The sequence below is a fragment of the Nelumbo nucifera genome, chromosome 4 (assembly GCF_055504915.1).
Source record: "Nelumbo nucifera cultivar China Antique chromosome 4, China Antique-T2T, whole genome shotgun sequence".
In the NCBI taxonomy this organism is placed as follows: domain Eukaryota; kingdom Viridiplantae; phylum Streptophyta; class Magnoliopsida; order Proteales; family Nelumbonaceae; genus Nelumbo; species Nelumbo nucifera.
In genome coordinates, this window is record NC_142652.1 from 19396167 (window position 1) to 19415618 (window position 19452).

At 35.3% G+C, this 19452-nt stretch overlaps 2 protein-coding genes across 8 annotated transcripts; one reads left to right on the top strand and one right to left on the bottom strand.

Moving 5' to 3' along the window:
• Positions 1 to 6619: 6619 nt before the first annotated feature.
• Positions 6620 to 11323, top strand: LOC104598010 (EID1-like F-box protein 2). Of its 7 annotated transcripts, none has more exons than XM_088903150.1 (5): positions 6811 to 6950; positions 7850 to 7937; positions 8079 to 8143; positions 8218 to 9002; positions 11006 to 11323. In XM_088903150.1, the coding sequence occupies exon 4, from the start codon at positions 8228 to 8230 to the stop codon at positions 8981 to 8983; it is 756 nt and encodes a 251-aa protein (XP_088759276.1). In that variant the 5' UTR covers positions 6811 to 6950; positions 7850 to 7937; positions 8079 to 8143; positions 8218 to 8227; the 3' UTR covers positions 8984 to 9002; positions 11006 to 11323. The 7 variants fall into 7 exon arrangements, with proteins under 7 accessions (XP_088759275.1, XP_010258167.1, XP_010258168.1 ...); XM_088903151.1 differs by having other exon boundaries at positions 6846 to 6950; positions 7907 to 7937; XM_019197911.2 differs by having other exon boundaries at positions 6852 to 6950; positions 7897 to 7937.
• Positions 11324 to 11541: 218 nt separating this feature from the next.
• On the bottom strand, positions 11542 to 13874 carry LOC104598009 (uncharacterized). The gene is made up of 6 exons (XM_010259863.3): positions 13697 to 13874; positions 13282 to 13376; positions 12767 to 13030; positions 12293 to 12623; positions 11952 to 12033; positions 11542 to 11879 (listed from the first exon to the last, which is right to left on the bottom strand). Exons 1-6 carry the CDS (start codon positions 13720 to 13722, stop codon positions 11688 to 11690), a joined length of 990 nt encoding a protein of 329 aa, XP_010258165.1. The 5' UTR covers positions 13723 to 13874; the 3' UTR covers positions 11542 to 11687.
• Between the last annotated feature and the right edge of the window lie 5578 nt (positions 13875 to 19452).

The following is a 19452-nucleotide window of genomic DNA, read 5'->3' on the forward strand; positions in this document are numbered from 1 at the left end:
CCTGAACCCGCCCCGAATCCGGAGGTAAATTAGTAAAATATCTCTAGGTTTAATATTGATATTTAAAATATCTCTAAGTTTTTCCCTAAATTCTTAAAATCCTATGATCCCATAGTTCTATTTTTGAATTACCCCTAAAATATTATAATTCAATTCCTAAAATACCCCCAAATTTCTATATCCTATGTGTAAATTGTCCATAAAATAGATAATTTTTAAGTAGTTGCCTTGGAGTGGGGAAAATTTGGGGATTCCCCGTCCCCGATGGGGAATGGATGCCCCGCCCCGCCATCAAGGACAGTGCAAATTATCTTAACTACGGGGCGGGGACAAGAAGGGGGTGCCCCGCCCCGTTGCCATTCTGAGAGCCAGCCTTCAGTTGGTTAAAACTTACCACATCAACACTGGGACAAACTAGTTAACACACTAATGAGTCAGCCCTCGATTGGTTAAAACTTAACTTTAGGACACACTCCAAATCTAGTGCATTTTGGACTCGAAAGGATTTTCTCTTTGAGTCCAATAACATATATATTAAAGGAAGGTCTTGAGGCAACAATCCCCACCTTTAAGACATGTGGCATTGTAAAATTTCAATAGATAGAATCTTAGAAGATGTTAAACTCTCACTCTTAAAAAAGCCTATCCACTCACAAAAAGGTGATAACTCACTCTCTTAAAATTCACACACATAGCATCCTAATCCCTAAAAAGTGGCCACTTTAAATGTTATGGTAGTAACTGAATTTTATTCAAATACAACCATTTCAAAAGTAATGATTAAACAAATAATTTAACTTAAAAATATTCAAAATATTAAATGGATAAACATAAAATTAGTGAAATTCATAAAAATGACTAAACAATTAATACAAATGGTTCGGGTTTCATTCTTTTAGATGAAATAGTTTATTAATTGCAAACTAGATTTAACTTTTTGGGGAAGTGTAACCTAATTTAGCTTTTAAACATAAATTTATCAAATAAATAGTAAATACCAATTAAAGCAGGTTACTACTTACAAATAAGACATCATTTAATCTCTTAAATCATGTTAAAAAAAACATAAATTAATAATGACTTTTCAAACAAAGTAGGTCAGAATAGATTGTCAATTACAAAGATGTAAGACCCATGCTAATTTTTCTAATTTAATTTTTTATAGTTAAGTGATAAATTTCAAATTAAATGATACTGTAATTGCCCCTTAGTATGGGGTCATTCTCTAGATAAAACATGGTAAGTCTCTTAAATCAAACAAAAAGCTTAACCTAAATGTCTAATACAAATAATTTAAAAAAAATGAAATAATTCAAATTAATGGTCCTTGTACTTAGTATGGGGTCATTCCTAGTATATATTTAAAAGAAGAAAAAGCAAACAACTGAACAGAAAACACGAAAGGCAACTGGAGCAACCTCAGCATTGATAGTTCGGAGCAACAGTGCAACACACCATCCTGACTCCAAGAGTGTTCGTAACGAGGGTAACCAAAGCTGATTTCCTCCTTCCTAGTGTCTACTTTTAACACTTCCAAATTCTGAACCCTATCTATTAAAAAACATTCAGAGAAGTACGAACAGGCCCAATGCAGATTTCTGATTTCCACTGCAGAGTTATAAACATTTAAAATAGCAACAACCCACACTTTATGTACAAATGCCCGCCCATGAACGGGCATCAATTCCGAGCCGACACCTACTGTGCCTATAATTCTCCCAAAAACATTTTTTATCAGGAGATGGAAGATCTTTTGTTTTTGTTTTTTTTTTTTTTCGAGCCTTCTAAACAGCATCCTGAATCCCAAAAGGTAGGATAAGTAGAGAATCCGGGGGCATGAACCATTTACTTGTCTAAATTCCACTTTGCTCCATATGTCGCTACTTCTCTTTGGAAAAGATGATGCTTATTAATTTATTTTATAAAACAAAGTAATAGAAGGTATCTCATTCCTGTTACGTTCGAATGAGGTAGACGATGAACAGTGGCATTGAAACTTTAAAAAAAGGACAATTTGGTCCAAAAAAGGTTAATTTTTTGTGCTGTTTACCGTTTTTGCAATTTCTTTTTTTTTTTTTTAAACATATATGATTTTGTCCATACTAACAATTCCTTGCTGATGATTTCTGCTAAGCGAGTTCAGATTTGAAAAGAGGGTTGAGATGGAAGCTGGAAAGGTTTTTGAATTCAAGGTTGAAAGCTTTACCTTTATTTATTTATTTTTTAACAAAGAAAAAAGCTTTTAGAAAGATCAATTTCAGTGGGTTTCAGGTTTACTCAAACTCAATACCCATGACGTGTCGAAATGTAATTGGACTCGAGTAAAAATTTCCCTTGGAGTCCAAACACACTAGATCCGGAGTGTTTAGGACAAGTCTGAATCTGCTGATCACGATACATCGAGAATATCAGTGTTTTAAGGTATAACAAATATTCCATATGCGCGGCAAAATGCACATGGCCAACAATGTATCGTGGTCACTGGTCAGCAATCCGAACTCGTTTAGGATACGGTCATGTAAACCTATATCCGTTCTACCTAGCATTTGTTTATTTGATTACGGTTTTAAGTGGTCCAAATGATTTTTCCTCTCTTTTCATACTTTGATAGCGGGGACACGTACAATGCACGGGATTTATTAAACGAAAGCTGAATAATAGAAGGGGTTATTTATTAAAATATTCCTTATATATAGTTTTATAGATTTACTAAAATCTACCCTATAGTTAGCATTTTACTAAAACAACACTTATAATTTGTAATGTATTTAATCAATCATCCATTAGATGACAGTGGAAATTGACGGTGTTGACCTTAATGTTCATTTGAATAAATTTAATTAAAATAAAATAAAAATAATAATACCATTTTTGCCCTTAATAAGACACGGATAACCACTCTATTGGCTATATTTGGTCCATTTTGTTTTCTATACAAAAAAGTGTTAAGGGTATTTTTTGAATAAAAAATCATTGGCCTAATGGCAAAACAAACACTCCTTAATGAAATGTTGATTAAGTAAATAAGTTATAAAATATATGGGATGTTTTAATAAAATAAAAAATATAAGGTAGGTTTAAGTAAATATGTAAAACTATAAGGTGTGTTCTAGTAAATGACCCTAATAGAAACACATATGAGTATACAAAAATTTTATATTTTCAACTTCTAAAATTATTAATAATTATTCATATTTTATATACTACTTTTAATAATTTTTTTATAATGCAAAAATAATAATAATTAATTTCAGTAACGTTTATTCATCAAACTTATGAAACCGACCAACCTGATCAACTCGACTATAGTTGGTCGGTTTCTAGTATTTTAGGTCAGCTTTTGTTCAAAATTTCCCAATTCGAGCAAATTGGGTCAATTTCACTATGGCCATTTGTAAACCGACCAAAACTGAATGACTTAACCATGGATATATATAAATATTTTATATTTTAAATATAGAAAAGTGGAAATTTTCTCATATTTCTTAGTCTAAAATGTTTTATATCATATATATAATTTTAAATTTATTTTTTAATAATTGCATTATAATTTTTAAATTAAATTTAGTTTAAATATTTTGAATCGAGAAACCAAACCAAAAAGTCGACCCAAATTGATACAACTTGAGTGGGTCAGTTTTCACAAAAGGTCATGATGATGCGTGCTTCGGCAGCTCCCGGCTGGCAGGTGACTCGGATGCCTAGCTGAACAGTGACGAGTTGTATAGCTTACTGGGGTGACCTGCATAAAGACTGTGTTAGAATGCTCGTGTTGCTTTACCCAGGGGTGGGCACTCCGATGCTTAAGTTAGCGAGCTAGAGATTTTTTAGAGAGCTAAAAGCAAAAGAGATAGAGAGCTATGATAGCTAAATTGCGCATGTACCTTATGAGGTTGGAGGTAAGGCCCTTATATAGGCATTGTTTGGCATGGGCTTCACACATCACGTCCGAGATCTCCGGGAATGCGTGCCTAACTAATATGAAGTCCTTGAAGGTAGTCGTGCACGTAGACCAGTCTTTACGCCTTATTGGTTTCCTCCGGAACATTCAGTGTGGGAGCTGACTTCCGAGAAACCTAGGAGTGACGGGGTGCATGCAGAATTGATCGGTGAGCATGTCTCGCAGGTTGTCACCTAGATTTCAATCAGGTCAGCAAGCCCTTGAGACAGGTCGCTCCTCACGTCGAGGTCATTTTGACCGGTATTGACGAGGTACCACAGGTCTGCCATAGTTGTGGACGAAGTCACCAACTAGGTTTCCACTAGGTCGGCAGAGGTAGTTGCTAGCTAGGACTTCCGTCATTTTGGCTAAGGCAAGTCATCGCCTAGGTGATGTCAGGGTGTCATCTAGCTGTTATGAGATGCCATGTGTCATGATGTCAGTGGAGGGCCAAATCTTCCCTCATCAGGTTAGTCAGTTTTCAGCTTACTAGGTCAATTTGTTGGGCCAAATAGCCTACAACCAGATCAAACCAACTCATGAACACTCATAATTTCAGCTAAATTAATGTCTCATATCTGATAAATAACAATAGTTTAATCTCCAATAATTATTGAAAATTTATAGCGAAAAAACACAATTGTTGAAAATATATTGATAATGAAAAAAAAAACAATAAGTACTAAAAATATATTAACTTAGCCAATAAATAGTATAATTTCAAATAATAGTTTAATCTCTAATAAATATTAATCAATAAGTTATAACAAAAATACAATAAGTACAATAAATTAAATTTAAAAATTTCAATAATACCAGTTTAATCTCCAATAATTATTGAAAGTTTTCTATTAAATAACAAAATAAAATAAATTTATACATAATCATTGAAAACACATTTATCACAAAAAACAATAAATAATTACTGAAATACAATAAATTTTAATTTTATTATATATAATTATATAATAAATAGATATTACAAGTTTAAAATTATTATCAATAAATATTAATTTTTTGAAAGTTATTTTCTCGAATTATTACTTGATATAAGTGAAATTAGTTATTTACAATATTATGTGAAAATATTAAATTATTATGAATTTTAATATCACGTTATAATTATTTTTCTACTTTTCAGATTTTTGTTTAAATTTATTACATAATTTCTTTATTTCAGCTATTTAAAATATAGTTATGTTAAATATTTTGTTATTTAAATACTTAAGTAATATGTAAAATATTAATTATTTATTGAATCTATTTATCCATAAAATCATAGTTTATACTATTATTACATAATTTTGTAATATATTAAATTATTATTAATTTCAATATTATGTTATAATTAATTTTCTGATTTGAAGAATTTTTTTAAATTTATTACATAATTTCGTTATTTGAACTATTTAAAATCTAGTTATGATAAATATTTAGTTATTTAAATAATTTATAAAATATTTTAAATTTTTTGTTGTGAATTTTATTTATTTAAAGCTACTACATATTATTAAATATTTGAAAAACATTTAAATCAATAATCTGGAAAAACATATTTTAAATTGTTAGTACATAATTTCGTGATATATTTTGTAAAAATATACAATTATTTTTTGTGTTTTTAATAAATATTTTAAAGTTATTTTATAATTTTGTTAGAATATTTAAATAATTCTTAATCCGAACTTTTTTTCGATAGGTATAAATAAAAAGTAGGGGAGAGGATAAATAGGAATTAGAGATAATTTAAAAGAGAAACTCTCTACTAAATTAAAGATAATTTTGGAGATAAATAAGAATTAGAAATAATTTAGAAGATAAATATGAATTAGAGATAATTTTAGAGAAAGTAGGAAATAGTAAAGGAGGTAGTTTAGGAAAAATTTTAGGAGAAGTGATTATTGAAAAAAAAAATGCATCTCATTAGTTATTTCAAAATAACATGAAATTAAAAAAAGTTAAAAAACTATAAAAAAAGAAAAGAAAATTTCTGCACTTCCTTATATAGATTTAATTCTTTTTTGGTTACTGTAAAAGTAAATTATTTTTTTTAACAATCGGTCTATGTCTACGGACGTAGTCAGCCATTTGCGTGGAGCCAATCAACTGTTATGCTCCTATGCCTAGTGGCAAGTGGCAACATATAATTTGCAACATACGAGGCATGTTTAGTTAATTAATTGTTTACCCAATTTCTTAATAGGGAATTAATGGTCTCTTCAGACACCGAAAGGTTGTCTCGATGCACCTGACTTATTTTGCCACGTGGCAACACCTATAAAGAATTTATGATTTTCGCGCCTGTTTAAACCCTACGCCCTTTACCATAATATGGACTACCGCAATCAAATCAGATGCTTCCTTCACCAATCACCATAGCGTCCTCGCAAGGAAATCATCCACATAAAGGAGGCCTCCTTGCGGGCGGGTGCGCCGTCACACATCTTATCTTTGCTCTCATTCTTCCGTATTTATGCCTGTGCTGAGTCGACAAAGAGCTTTCTTCTTAAATTCAGAGAAATGATTCAGAAAGCATGTGCCCTGCAAGACACGTGATGTACCGAAATCTCCTGATAGCACCTTCACGATTCCAATCCCACGGTCAAACGACGTTTTGTAACCACTGATCTCTCTGCTTCCGCTTCTATACTATCATCTTCGTCGTTTCGACGTATAGATTGGAGATGGATGTTCTTTCCTTCTCTCTCTCTCTTGAGGCCGAGAGTCCGAGACCCTCTTTTGTCTCTCAGTCAGTTCCACGATATCTGATCAGGGAGTGGAGTAACCAGCAAGATCGTGACTAATTGCCGTCTCGGACGAAAATACCCTTTGCTCCATGTTCGAATTGCGAGGCTCTGTATAAATTTCTCAGATAGTTTTGATTTTTTGAATTGCCCTCTGTCTTCCATTAAAACCCTAACCTGCGTTTCTCTTCTTCCACGGTGAACCCTTTTCTTCGCTATCTAGGGTTTTAAGAAGATCCCAAGATAACTTCTTCAGCTGAGGTGAGGTGAGAAATTCGACTTTTGTGCGGTTTCTTTTCTTATTCAACTATTAGTGTCGGATTATGCTAATCTGCCCTTGTAGAAATTAATTTCTTGTCTTTCTTATCTTTTTTCTCCTTTTGTGTTTAACAAGAGTGCTTTGGTTGATTTGATCTGGATTGTGCTTTAATACATCGTTCTGTTTGCTTGAAATTAAATTAAATTCTGGGCAATAATGGGGAGCAAAGAAATGCAGATCTTACTTGCAGGTGGGAAAATGTTTGACATTGTTTAAGTAAAAGGAGTAGATTTGGCGAAAAACAAGTTATGCGCGATAAAGAGTTACATGCTAGTGGTATCTCTGTAGATTTTGTAAAATGCTACCCATTGTCAATGTTGAGGTTCCCTGAATCTGTGGTTTGGGATGTAAACGAAAAATGCATTCTGTAAGTGGAACCAAATGTTTAAGCTCGAACACGATCTAATATCTCTGATCCAGAACAGCGGTTGTTTTTATACTAAACCACGAAACCGGTTCTCTAACTGGAATAGAAGGGCTAAACTCATGACAGAATCTGTTAAGTTATAGCTCCCCGGAACCCAAAGTATAAACCCTTGGTACACGGCTTCTGAGTTACCACATCGTCTAACTGCTATTTCTATATAAGGGCTTTGGCACATTTTTGCTCTCTCACTACTTGATTATTCTAGAAAAGATGTATTTCAAGTGTCAACAATCAACATACATTTTGAAGGATGGGAGAGAATTTTTTTTCCCGAAAAGAAAGCTGGCTTATGATGTCTTACCTGCAGTTTGTGTATCATACGTAATTGCCATTTGAACTCAAAACCAAACTGAACCAAACCTTATCCCAAGTATATAAATAGAATTCCTGTTTTATCTTTCCACTCTATCATTTGGCAGTTGAAGTAAATAAAAGGGTAAGCAGATTGAAAATAAATGAGGTTCAGTTTCTTGTAGGAGTTCATCCGATCTGCGGACGGTAATCATGGTATGTCTTGTTATTGGTCTGTTAATTTTGGGTTCACTAGGAGACGTCCATTTCCATTTGGTCCAGTTATAGTGTAAATGAGTAAATCTTTCAATTGCACCTAAACTTACTTAACCTCACTTAACTTTATGTGTCTGTCAGGATCAAGGACTCTCATGCTTGCAGTGACTCTGGTGGAGACCTTTCCTACAATCACTGGTAGCCAGGTTAACAAATGATCCTAGCCACTAGATCCAGCATGCACTGTTGATAATTTATGTTGTCTTTCTCACCCTATTAGGCACAAGACAATGATTGTAACAAAGCAATATCGTTGCATGCACTCGACAAGCTGTGTATGCACTAAAGGTCACCTTAATGAAGATGTGATTTACCTGGTTTTTCAACAATTGAATTGGAATCCTAGATTGATAGCCACCCTATCTTGTGTATGCAAATGGTTTGATGACATTGCAAAGCGGGTGCTATGGAAAGAGTTCTGCCGCACACGAGCCCCTAAGATGATGCTTGATTTGCAATCTAGTGGGAGTCACAGTGTTGATGGGAACTGGAAGGCACTTGGGAAACTGCTCATTTACTGTTCAGGGTGCAAGAAGGGTGGCCTTTTTAAAAGCATTCACATGAATCACATCCCTGGCCACTTTGTCTACAGGACTCGGTTTTCTAGGACATCAGGGAAAAGCTTTCTTTTACCCCAATGCAGAACAGATGTTTTATATGTCTCTGACCCCTGTGAACATCTTGACCAGGGGGAGGAGGGTGATGTGGGATTCTTCCGTGGTGTTTTCATGTCATTTTCAGTTTCAAGAGTTCGAAAGATGCTGATAGATAGGGAGGCCAAGCTTCACCCAACAGAAGTGTGCCCATATTGCAAGGCAAAGCTATGGAGCATGCTACAGGCCAAAATGATACCACGCAGTGCATGTGACAGATTGGGCTCTTATGAAGATTGCATTGAGTATTATGTATGCCTTAATGGACACATGCTTGGGATCTGCACCCTTCTGCCCTTGTCTGATTCAGAGGAGGCTTCTGAGTTGGAGTGATTTTTAAAATTGGAACATGGTATTCTCTAACCATCCAGCAGGAAATTTTTCTTTCATCAATATGTTTGAAAGAGACCATAATATGATTTTCCCAACACTGGATTTTGTCATTTAAAAATGGGTTCTGATACTGGTGGTGTACAAGATTATTTCATATTGGAATAATCTTGGGATAAATGCATAGAAAGAAACCTTCCTGCATGCTGCATCTAAAATTGCCATTCAGTGGGGGACTAAGGCCTAATAACCAAATGGATCTGGCCTTGATCTTTTGTCTTCAAAATGTTCCTATTGCATAAATCTAATCAGATTTCAATTGCCTTTTTTGTTTTCTTCCATGACCATTTCTCACTTTTTTTCTTTTTTGTGGGTCATGATCATTTATCATGTTTTACTGCACTTCTCAAGATGTAAAAGAGATTGGGTGGTTAGTATCTTCTACGGGTCCTGTTTTTCTGGAGATATCTTTGATTGGACCCAGAATGATGAAACCCCACATCTGCTTGTTTGCCATGCAGCATAAATTTAAAGCATAACCAAGGCCATTGGCTTGGCTGGCAACTTCTAGCCAACTGCATTGGGGTCTAGAGTTTAAGCATACAAGTCATCACTTATATTAATCTTGATTGTACCATGTATACATAAAACTTTCACATCTCTATCTCTTTTCTTGCCTGCTTCATTATTATTCCCCCCATCTCTCTGTCAGTCTTGGACAGGTAGAATTTGAATAGAAGGATGAGAGGTAGAGATGTAGAGACATAAGAGTTAGAATAAAAGGGGATCTTCTGGATCAATGACATGTTCACTCCCCTGGCCCACTTAACCCTGTATCCCATCTTCTATTGAAGCTTTCCTCTAATTATACTAGCTACCCAAATTTTCACTATCATCATCATCCATGCCTTATCCCAACTATATGGAGTTGGCTACATGAATCCTGCTTCTCCAATCCATTCTATTTAAATCCATATCCACCGTTAAATTATTAGTGCTTAAATCATTACTTACTACTTCTACCCAAGTCCTTTTTGGTCTACCCCTAGCTCCTCTAGCCAAAATTTGACCACATGGTTAGGGTTTTGAAGTGAAACTTTCCCCATGAATAAGAAGTGCTGGCAGGATCATGTGGGCCTCTTGTATCGCAAACCATGTTGCCAGAATGCAAAATTCTTAGGTTGTTTAGACTTCTTCACCAAGTGAACCATCTAGGAAACCCATACCCAAACTAGAAGTATCTTAAGTTTTTTGGTAATAAAGCTTGATACTTGTATTTCACAATTTAAATGTTTAATGTTTATTGTCTTGGTTTTTTTTTTTTTTTCTTTTGCAACACTTAATGAATACTATTTAGTTATTGCTGCCTAGGGGATGCCTGGTCATAATCTGCATGCCAACTTGCATTAGCAGGACAACCTGTTGTGGTGTAACTTAGGCATCTCAACTACATATGACCTATGTATAGTTAAAGCAGAGAAGGAAGTTTCTTTCCATGCAGATAAGTTATCTCTTAAAAATTCAATGAAAAAATCTACTGGCTTTTGTGCACGTAAATACTTGGAACTCTACTTGTGCTACTATTTAGAGGTTAAGAATGAAAGCTTCCATGAGAATGTGGATTTTAATTGCATGGTATTTATTCAATTCTTTGTGTTGCCATTCACATTACGCAACAATATATGGATGCTACTGCTTTGATATAAGAACAAAAACTTTGTACTTCAATTTTAATTTCTCCCTTTTTTAATGCTGATTTGTTGCATTGGTCATTTGGAAATGCAAGGACAGCCCAATCTGATTTAGTAAAACTAATTGCCCAATGATTTGTATCCATTGGATCCATCTCAATTGAGCATATTCCTTTCCTCAGAAGGACAGCCCAATCTGTTTTTCTATCTAATTGTGTTTCTGAAGCCCCTTCTGAAAGTGAAAGAATCAGTTAATTTGATGGTTTGAATTAATAGATATTTGTCACTAGTTTAATGTTAAAATTAACCCTGTGATTGCTTTTTGTTGTGGCAGATTTCCATCATCTTAAGTTTGGAATATCTTCTTATTGCCATGGAAGTTACTTGGACGTGGATGAGAGAAACTGTTAAAGCTGTTAAATTATTGTCAACACTCTGTAGGGCACAGGATTGTTAGTCACATTATTCTCCATGTTTGGCTATTATGCCCTAAGCTTTTCCAGACAAACATGACACTTGAAATTAAAGGGGCAGCTGTTGTTATTGACCTCTTCCCATCGTCAAGTATTTATACCGTCTTATCATGAACATTGTAATCTATTTGTACATTGTATGACCTACATGTGTATGTGAATTGCAGCTTGTTCGTCCACATTAATCCACGCACTTATCTTTTATGCCAATCTGTGATTTCATTAATCTGAATGATAAAATTTGACTCCGAATCTCCTGCCCCCTCTGCCCACGTCTACCCACAACACACTACCCCCGTGCATTGGGAACATCTCCCCATGCATAATAGTTTGCAGGTGGATGAGATGTTCTCCTTGTGGGCAGGTAATTCAAAGATCGAATACTGTTCTGTGTGTTTGTAATGATGTAAACAATACATTTCAATGATGCTACAATCATTTCTTTAAGTCGCAATTGGTGAAAGAATTATGTACACATCCCAATAAGTTTTACAGATTATTGTGTTTTCCCTGAAGTCAAGGGAGCTACAGCCTTGGTGATGTTTAGAAGCCACAACAGTTGCCAGTAACCTTTCCTGATGACCTGAACTTGTTTGCCTTATCTTTCACTTTGGATTCATCATTTCTTCGGTTCTCCTCTGCTTGTGCTCTTGCTCCCTCGGCAATCTGATTGATCCTTGCCAATTTGTTTTCGAAATGATGCAATGCTCTTCGTGTTTTTTGCTCCAACTCCCTCTGCAGAAGTAGACAATTAGTTGCTAGAACTAGTAACCATATTCTTACTTAAATTTCGAAGTAAAACTAAACCTGTTTTCTTTCCAGTTGGCGTCTAGCTTTTGCCTTCTTTTCATTTTCCCACGATAGAATTGTGGACTTCGTTTTCTCATCCCTGAAATCTGTGCTTATTAGTAAAAGAACAAAATCAAATGCTAGCGGCCTCAATTATAAACATTTAAAAGTTTTTCTCCCTCTTTCTTATTTAAAGGAGGTGAATCGTGATCTTGGACTCTTGTTTGCTTTAACTTTTAAATAATATTTAGCACCCAATCCCATGGTCGGTTCCCTGGGAGTAGGACTGCGTTCCCCTAATTGCTTCAAGTTTAAAAACAGAAAAGTTAAGTAGACAAGTAAATTAAAAAATGAACTACCGTTTTTTAATCTTTTCCGTCTCAGCTTTCTCCCAGGCATCTACTCGTGATCCTTTGGTCGATCGTCTTGTTGAGTCCCCTTTATGCTTTTCATCTCCAGCTGTTGATAGTGTAGGCTTTATGCTGGGTGGAGGGGTTGGCCTTGGTTTTGTATCTACTGCACTTTCTGGTTTCTTGCTGTTTGTCTCATTCGAGATTTGATCAGCTAGAGTTGATGTCTTTTTTATCGTTGGGACTCTGCTAGCGGCCTTTTCTGGTGTCTGTGTGTTGACGGCAGCACTATCCGTCATGCTTCGCTCCACTCCCTCTGGTTTCTTCATAGAAGGATCATCTGCAATAGAGCAATCGTTCCCCGTGGGTAAAAATTAATTGAAAGTTGTCTCAGAAGGCATTTATCAAAAAAGAAAAAAAAAAAGTTGTATCAGAAGGCAGAAAATTGTCTCAACTTCTGAATTTCCTCATTGGTTTCCTTACCTGAAGATCTTTTGGATGCTCTAGTGGCTTCCTGTGGTCCAGTTACATCATTGTCTTTTTTGCTCCTGTCCTTGACCACCAAGGTGGTTTTCTGTCTCTCTCTCATTTTTTTCTGGTTTTCTAACTCTGCTTCTTCAAGATAATTGATGGCAAATGCAGTGGCGGCAACAGAGGCTGCAAATTCACCACCATCACTTGAATCATAATCCCGCATGGCTTGGTGTGATTGAGAAAAATGTTTCTGGAACCAGCTCTTCCTTCTTTCTACAAAAGAGTGGGGAAGGGGGAAACGGTCATTATCTTTTGCATTCACATACTCCAAACATGTTTTCTGGGTTTCAATGCATAACCAGCAATAAAGGCACAGAATGGGGGATTCTTGTTTGTTAGTTGCCTGGTTTTAGATCGGTTCTAGATGAGCTATTTATTTCCTGGACTTATCACTTTGTCCTCCTTTTGTCTCCTCATTTTGTTTTTGGATATGGTAATATTTAACCCAAAATGTCCACTAATACCTGCTTTGAAGGAATTTGTCTTTTGTGGTGGTATCCTTCTATCCCTTGCGCTGGTGAGGTCTTGGCTATCCTGTCCAACACCAGAAAAACTCACTCTAACAAAGTGGTCAGCAACCTCAAATCACCATGAAAAACTACAGATTAAAAGAACCAATACATTGATAGTTTGGAAGAAGGATTCAGGGATAAGGCTTGTGTTTACTATATTGTGGATATAAAGCATGGAAACAGCAAGTCATCTAATCCACTTACAGGGGAAGAATGATATGAAAAAAAAAAGAGAGAGAGAGAGAGAGAACAGAAAATGAATTTCTTAGCTCTTTTTCAAGAAAAAAAGTATAGAATGAGGTTCTTTTGATTCCTCTAATGGTAGAAGAGCTTAATAAAGAATAGCTGTGTTGTGATAAGAGAGTACCTCATTTGCTTAACCAAGTTATCCATTGTTTCAGAATACTGGAATGAATCCTTTGGAATTCCTTGGATATTGGTTTGAATGCGAAGTTTGATGAAGACGGGTCATTATTTGAAGGGCCAGCCTGCAGAGGAAGTTTATGGAGGTTGTAATGCCATCAGCTGGCAAACAGGGGACTGGAAGGGCAAGCAAAGTCTCTTATGCTTTGCACACAATGTCCGGTAAAGGAAAGGATTCTTTTTCCTTCAAATTTGGGTTTAAATTGTTTATACATATATATATTTTTTATGCTTTCTTTGCCTGGAAGACACCCTTTGAGTTTTAAGTTCTTAATGGTTAATAGGTTTGGGTTCGAATACACAGGGATAATTCCAACTTATATGAACTTACTATGCCCATTATATTCGCTAGTAAGTTATTTGTTCCTTTCACTGGGAAAGCTTTAAAAGAACATGAAAAAAAATTAGGTCATGAGTCGTGACAATTGTTGGTGACTTGGTCCAAGTATTTTATTATATGTATTTGGTTTGGGTTTACTTTATTATATAGACGTCCTATCAACAAAAGCCTCCTACCCACATTTGTATGTATCGATTTCTGTAAGTTTCATTTTGGAACTTGTTGATGTGATGAATAATGACACCTGTGTGTCATGAATGCCATCATTAATTGTTTTTCTCAATTTTACAGTCACACAAATACAAAAAATTTATTCAATAAACATAAATAGAATCAAACACCCTTATTGTATGGAGCCCATTTGAACATGGTAACTCTCAAATCATATAATTTGAATTTTTTTAATATAAAAAGACTAAATTAGGTTTAATTTCTAAATAAATAATATATTGTAATTTTTATGAAGTGCTGTCAATAGGTCAGGTAGACCCAACAGATCCAAATCGAGCCGAATACAATTATAGAGTCTGGGTCTGCACCATGTGGTTCAATGTATGGTTTGTGTTCCAATTGATTTTGGTTGTTACAGACCAATTAAGATCCAATATATCAAAGTTCAAAAGGGATAGGAATAGTCAATGTTTTCAAAACTGGATCAAAAAAATTGGGAATCGGTCAGTTTGGTTTTACCCTATAATCAATTTTTGGCCAAAAACTATTGATTTGGTTAACAAACTATTGATCTGGGTGGTTAAATAATTCAAATTGTTCAATGATTTTTTACCTTTTTTAATTTTCTATTTTTTGTCAGAATGATCAAGTTTTTTGACCCGGGAATCAAACCCCTAAATGGTTCATTATCCAATTCGATTTTGAAAACCTTAAAAATAGTAGAGACCTGGGATCAAATCCTGTTGCCAATAGGGTTTGGGCTACCCTCGGTGGCACCCTAATTTGTCCCCATCAAGGCTCTGAGTTGCCCCACCCTGGTTATTGTGGTGTTTTGACTGCTGATCGGGTTTAGGGTGGGTTTTGGTGTAACCCACAACTTTGGTGACTGGGGGATGGGGTAGGGATGGTATTTGTCCACCCTGCCTCAAACCCCCACCCCGATACATAAATATGTTATGACATGCGTAACATAATATGTTATTTATATTCTTTTATATCTTATATATAATATTTTATATTATGTAACATATTGTAATATGCTTTTTTTCTAACAAAAATATTTTCATGTAGGAATGAGTGGGTGGGGTGGAGTAAATTTGGAGATCCTTGTTCCCTGCAAGGATGGGGATGGGGTTGGGATTTCTAGTTTGTTGGGATACAGGGCAGGGGAGTCCGGATCTGCTCCTCAATAAGCACTCCCCACGCCGACTTCATAGCATTTTTTGTCGTACATCGGGAACATCTCCCATATTGGTATTTATTATTCATGGGGAGATGTTCCTAATACACAGTGGGATGTGACTATGAGGTCGGTGTGAGGAGCATATCACAATTCGGGGCAGAGGATGGTGTGTGGTATATGTGTTTGGGGTCGGGAACAAGGCATGCAAAAAACCGGCCACGCCCTGCCCCATTGCCATTCCTAAGGATAAGAAATGAAGTTATTCAAATGAACCTGAGAGTAGCTCCAATAAATGATAAAATGAGAGAGTATACTATGATAATTTGGTCATATGTGTAGAAGACCATCAACACCAGCCATAAGAAGTTATTTATTGCAAGTTGAAGGGCTATGAGGGCCTAGGTAGAACAAAAAGGACATGTGTATAAATAGTAAGGAATTATTTGAACACCAATAATTTAACACTGGATATGTCATTGAATGAAAGGGACTGCTGAAACTGCCCATATAGTTGGGATAAGGCTTGGATGATGTTGATTATTTGCTTGCTCCAATTACAGGCCCTATAGGTATATGGTTTGGAATTGATTATCTGCATGTACTTATCAAGTTAGGATTGAATCTATGTAACCTGGACCAAACCCCACTAGAAAAACAACAGAAGAGAACAACCAAGCATTCACTTTGAGCCAAAATTCTGACCACCATGAAAAGCTATAAAAGAAGAGCTCGGATTCTACTATACCCCTTTGCCCGAATACATATGCAAGACTGTTCAAAGTGTAAGACAATCGACCATAGAAGGCCATTAACCCAACCTAAACCCGGATCAGATTAGTCTGTTTCATGTCATATGATGAATACTAAGGCTATGTTTGGTTTGAAGGAAAAAGGTAGGGAAAGTAAGGGAGAGACAGGAAAGCCAATACAAGATTTGTAAAGGTTTTCTTACTTTTCCCTTCCTTTCCCTACACTTTTCTTCAAACCAAACATAGCCTAAGTGTTGAAATATTCCAACTCATTAGTCAAGAGTATTTATGATCAGAACACACTAGAACAATAATTAAAAACATGTGCGTTAATTAAGTCACTCTGGATCTGCTACTCACAAATTGTTCCCACATCTCTACCCATAGAACACCACCGCCATGTACTGGGAACATCTCCTAGTGAATGACAAGGGAGATATTCCCAATGCACAGCTGTAATGTCCAGTGGGCAGGGATGTGAGAACAACTCATGGGCAGCAGATTAGATCCCTAATTAAGTGTTAAAACATTCCGAAATAATCAGGGTGAAATAGTAAAGATAAATGTCTAAGAATAATCTTGAATATGAAGACCCAAGCTTTTACAAATAGGAGCTTTATACCCATTTCAACTTACTTTTTTCATCTCCCCTCTGCCATAATTATAGCTTTGGCAAACTATAACGGTTTGATCCCTCACTAGAGGGTATGTAGGAAGCCTCTCTAAGGTTTGACCACCTTTCCAAACATAAAATGTTATGACTAATGCACCACTTTTTCCAAATGCCCATTATACCCTTTATAAATTATTTGACATACAAAATTACTGGAATAACCCTATTTTAATTTGACAAAAACTTAATTTAATAGTCATCTTCTAATATTTTTGTCAAGTTAAAACAAGGATATTTTAACATATACAAACTCATAAAACGATATCACATCAGCAACGCCCCCCATATGCACATCTCAGCATGTATTGGAAACATCTACCATATCAATGGGAAATGTTTTTAATACTCGATTGGGATGTGTTGTGAGGCATTGTGGGGCAGGGATGTGAACTCTCATAAAACAAACACAAAATCGCTTTTGATGGGCCACTCAAGTTCTAGCTCCCATTAAATTGGGCGTGCATAAAGATATGGAAACTAGGGGTGGCAAATGGGTGGGTTGGGTTGGGCGTGGGTTGAGTACCAACCCACCCATACTGACCCACTAACCCATTTGCCACCCACGCCTGTGGGTGACCATGGGTGACACACCCTAACCCACCCATTTGACCCTCTAATTTAAAGTAGTGTTTTTTTTTCTCTATTTTAATTGCATAAAAACATAGAATAAACGAATATAAAAAGTTTAATTTTTCAAATAAAAAATAAAAAGCTATAAAAACACAGAAAATGGTAAATAATATATATTTCATGTAAAACACCTGGAATTGCCAAAAAAAAGGAAATTATAAAAAAACAGAAAATATAAAAATTTGCAAAAAATTACAAAAAAAAATGTAAATACAACACACACACATATATACTAAAAGGATATGGAAAAATATTAAACTTTCAAAAATATGTTTCAAATATAAAATACATAAAAACATAGAAAAAGGATAAACATCAGAAATTGCAAAAAGATACAAGTAAATTGGAAAAGACAAAAAACTCATAAAATATAAAAATTGGATAAAAACAGAAACCGCAAAATACATAAAATGATAGAATATTAAAAAATCTATATATTGATGCAAAAAAGTAAAAGAAATGTAAAAAAAAACAAGAAAATTATAAATTTTTCAAAAAAAAAAATTTGTAACAAATCATAAACTGCAAAAAATTCATATTAATAAAATCAAAAGTTTTTTCATGGCATTTTGTCATTGGATAATATTCATATTAGATTGCGCCAATGTAAAAAATCAAATTTTTTTCATGTAAAATGAAAATTTTACATTGTTTCCGCTTCAGTAATTGATTTTTTATCCTACTATCCCGAAACAATGACAATATCAGGTTGAAACATCATGTATTGCTCCAAAAGTTGGTCTCCATGATTCGAATCTTCAATCTGGAGATTTGAGTGAGGAAGAGAGAGTGGTAGTGTGTTTGCTAATTCAAATCAGAGATTTGAGTGGTAAAGAGAGGGTGGTGGTGGTGGTGCGGCAACCAACTTCAACATATGAGACAGGGAGAGGGGTGGTGCCTGGTGCGACGTCCACCTTCCATAAATCTGAGAAATCAGTGCAACAATCGGCTTTAATCGAAGATCTGGGTGAATATATATGAGAAATCGATGCGACAATTGGCTTTAATCGAAGATCTGGACGAGAGAAGCAAAGAAGGGTGACTGTGCGACATGAGAGAGAGAGAGAGAGAAAGTGCGGTGGTTGGCTTTACTTAGAGATATGGGCGAGAGAGAGGCAGGGGCCAAGGAGGGGTGACCGACGACATGAGAGAGAGGAAGAGCAGGGTGACATGAAAGAGAACGAGAGGGAGGGGGAGGGTTTTAGGAGAATAAATCCAACCCAAAGAGAGAGTCAATGGGCAACCCTTTACCCAATCATCCCTACCACTTTTTTCTTGACTTGTATGGATCATTTGACCCATCTTGACCCACTATACAAATGGACGGGTTGGGTGGATCAAGTGAGTTGGGGTCAAATTTGCCAGCCCTAATGGAACACAATCAATGTGGGCTCGTACCCATGTCTGATGTTTGAATATATTCATGGAATCAGGGTTGCAACTTGGGTTGGAAGTTTATTAAAATTCCAATGAACCCAATGTAATTAAAGTTCTTCAAATTGTGCAATCCAATTTGCAGCCTTACATGGAACCCCTAATCCCATTTAGAACTGCCATGGGTCGGGTATTGTTTGGGATAATATCTTATTCCTAGAACTGGATCAATTATTAATTAATACAATCGGGCCTAACCCAATTATGGCATCTATAAATATCAATTATAATAGCAATTTAGAACCTCATTTCAATAATATAATTATAACAAAACTAAAATTTAAATATTGAACTGTTAATAAAAGATGTTTTTAACCAAATTATCTCATAGTTATATATTATTTTATAAAATTTGCACTTTAAAAGGGGAGATATCCATATATTGGTTCGAGTTTGAATCGAATTCGGAATAGCAAGACCCGACCCTTATCCCAATATCCAATTATTAATCAGGACAAAAAACATAAAACCCGAATCAATTATCCGCTTGCAACCTATTTCTGCAGCTTCTACTATCTAG

Excerpts from the sequence above, each read along its gene's own strand:
- LOC104598009 (XM_010259863.3), bottom strand. The coding sequence starts at position 13,722 with ATGGATAACTTGGTTAAGCAAATGAG. Across the intron at positions 13,377-13,696 it reads AACTTGGTTAAGCAAATGAG|AGTGAGTTTTTCTGGTGTTG; the intron begins GTACTCTCTTAT and ends CCACTTTGTTAG. Across the intron at positions 13,031-13,281 it reads GACAAATTCCTTCAAAGCAG|AAAGAAGGAAGAGCTGGTTC; the intron begins GTATTAGTGGAC and ends ACTCTTTTGTAG.
- LOC104598010 (XM_088903149.1), top strand. The coding sequence starts at position 8,228 with ATGATTGTAACAAAGCAATATCGTTGCATGCACTCGACAAGCTGTGTA.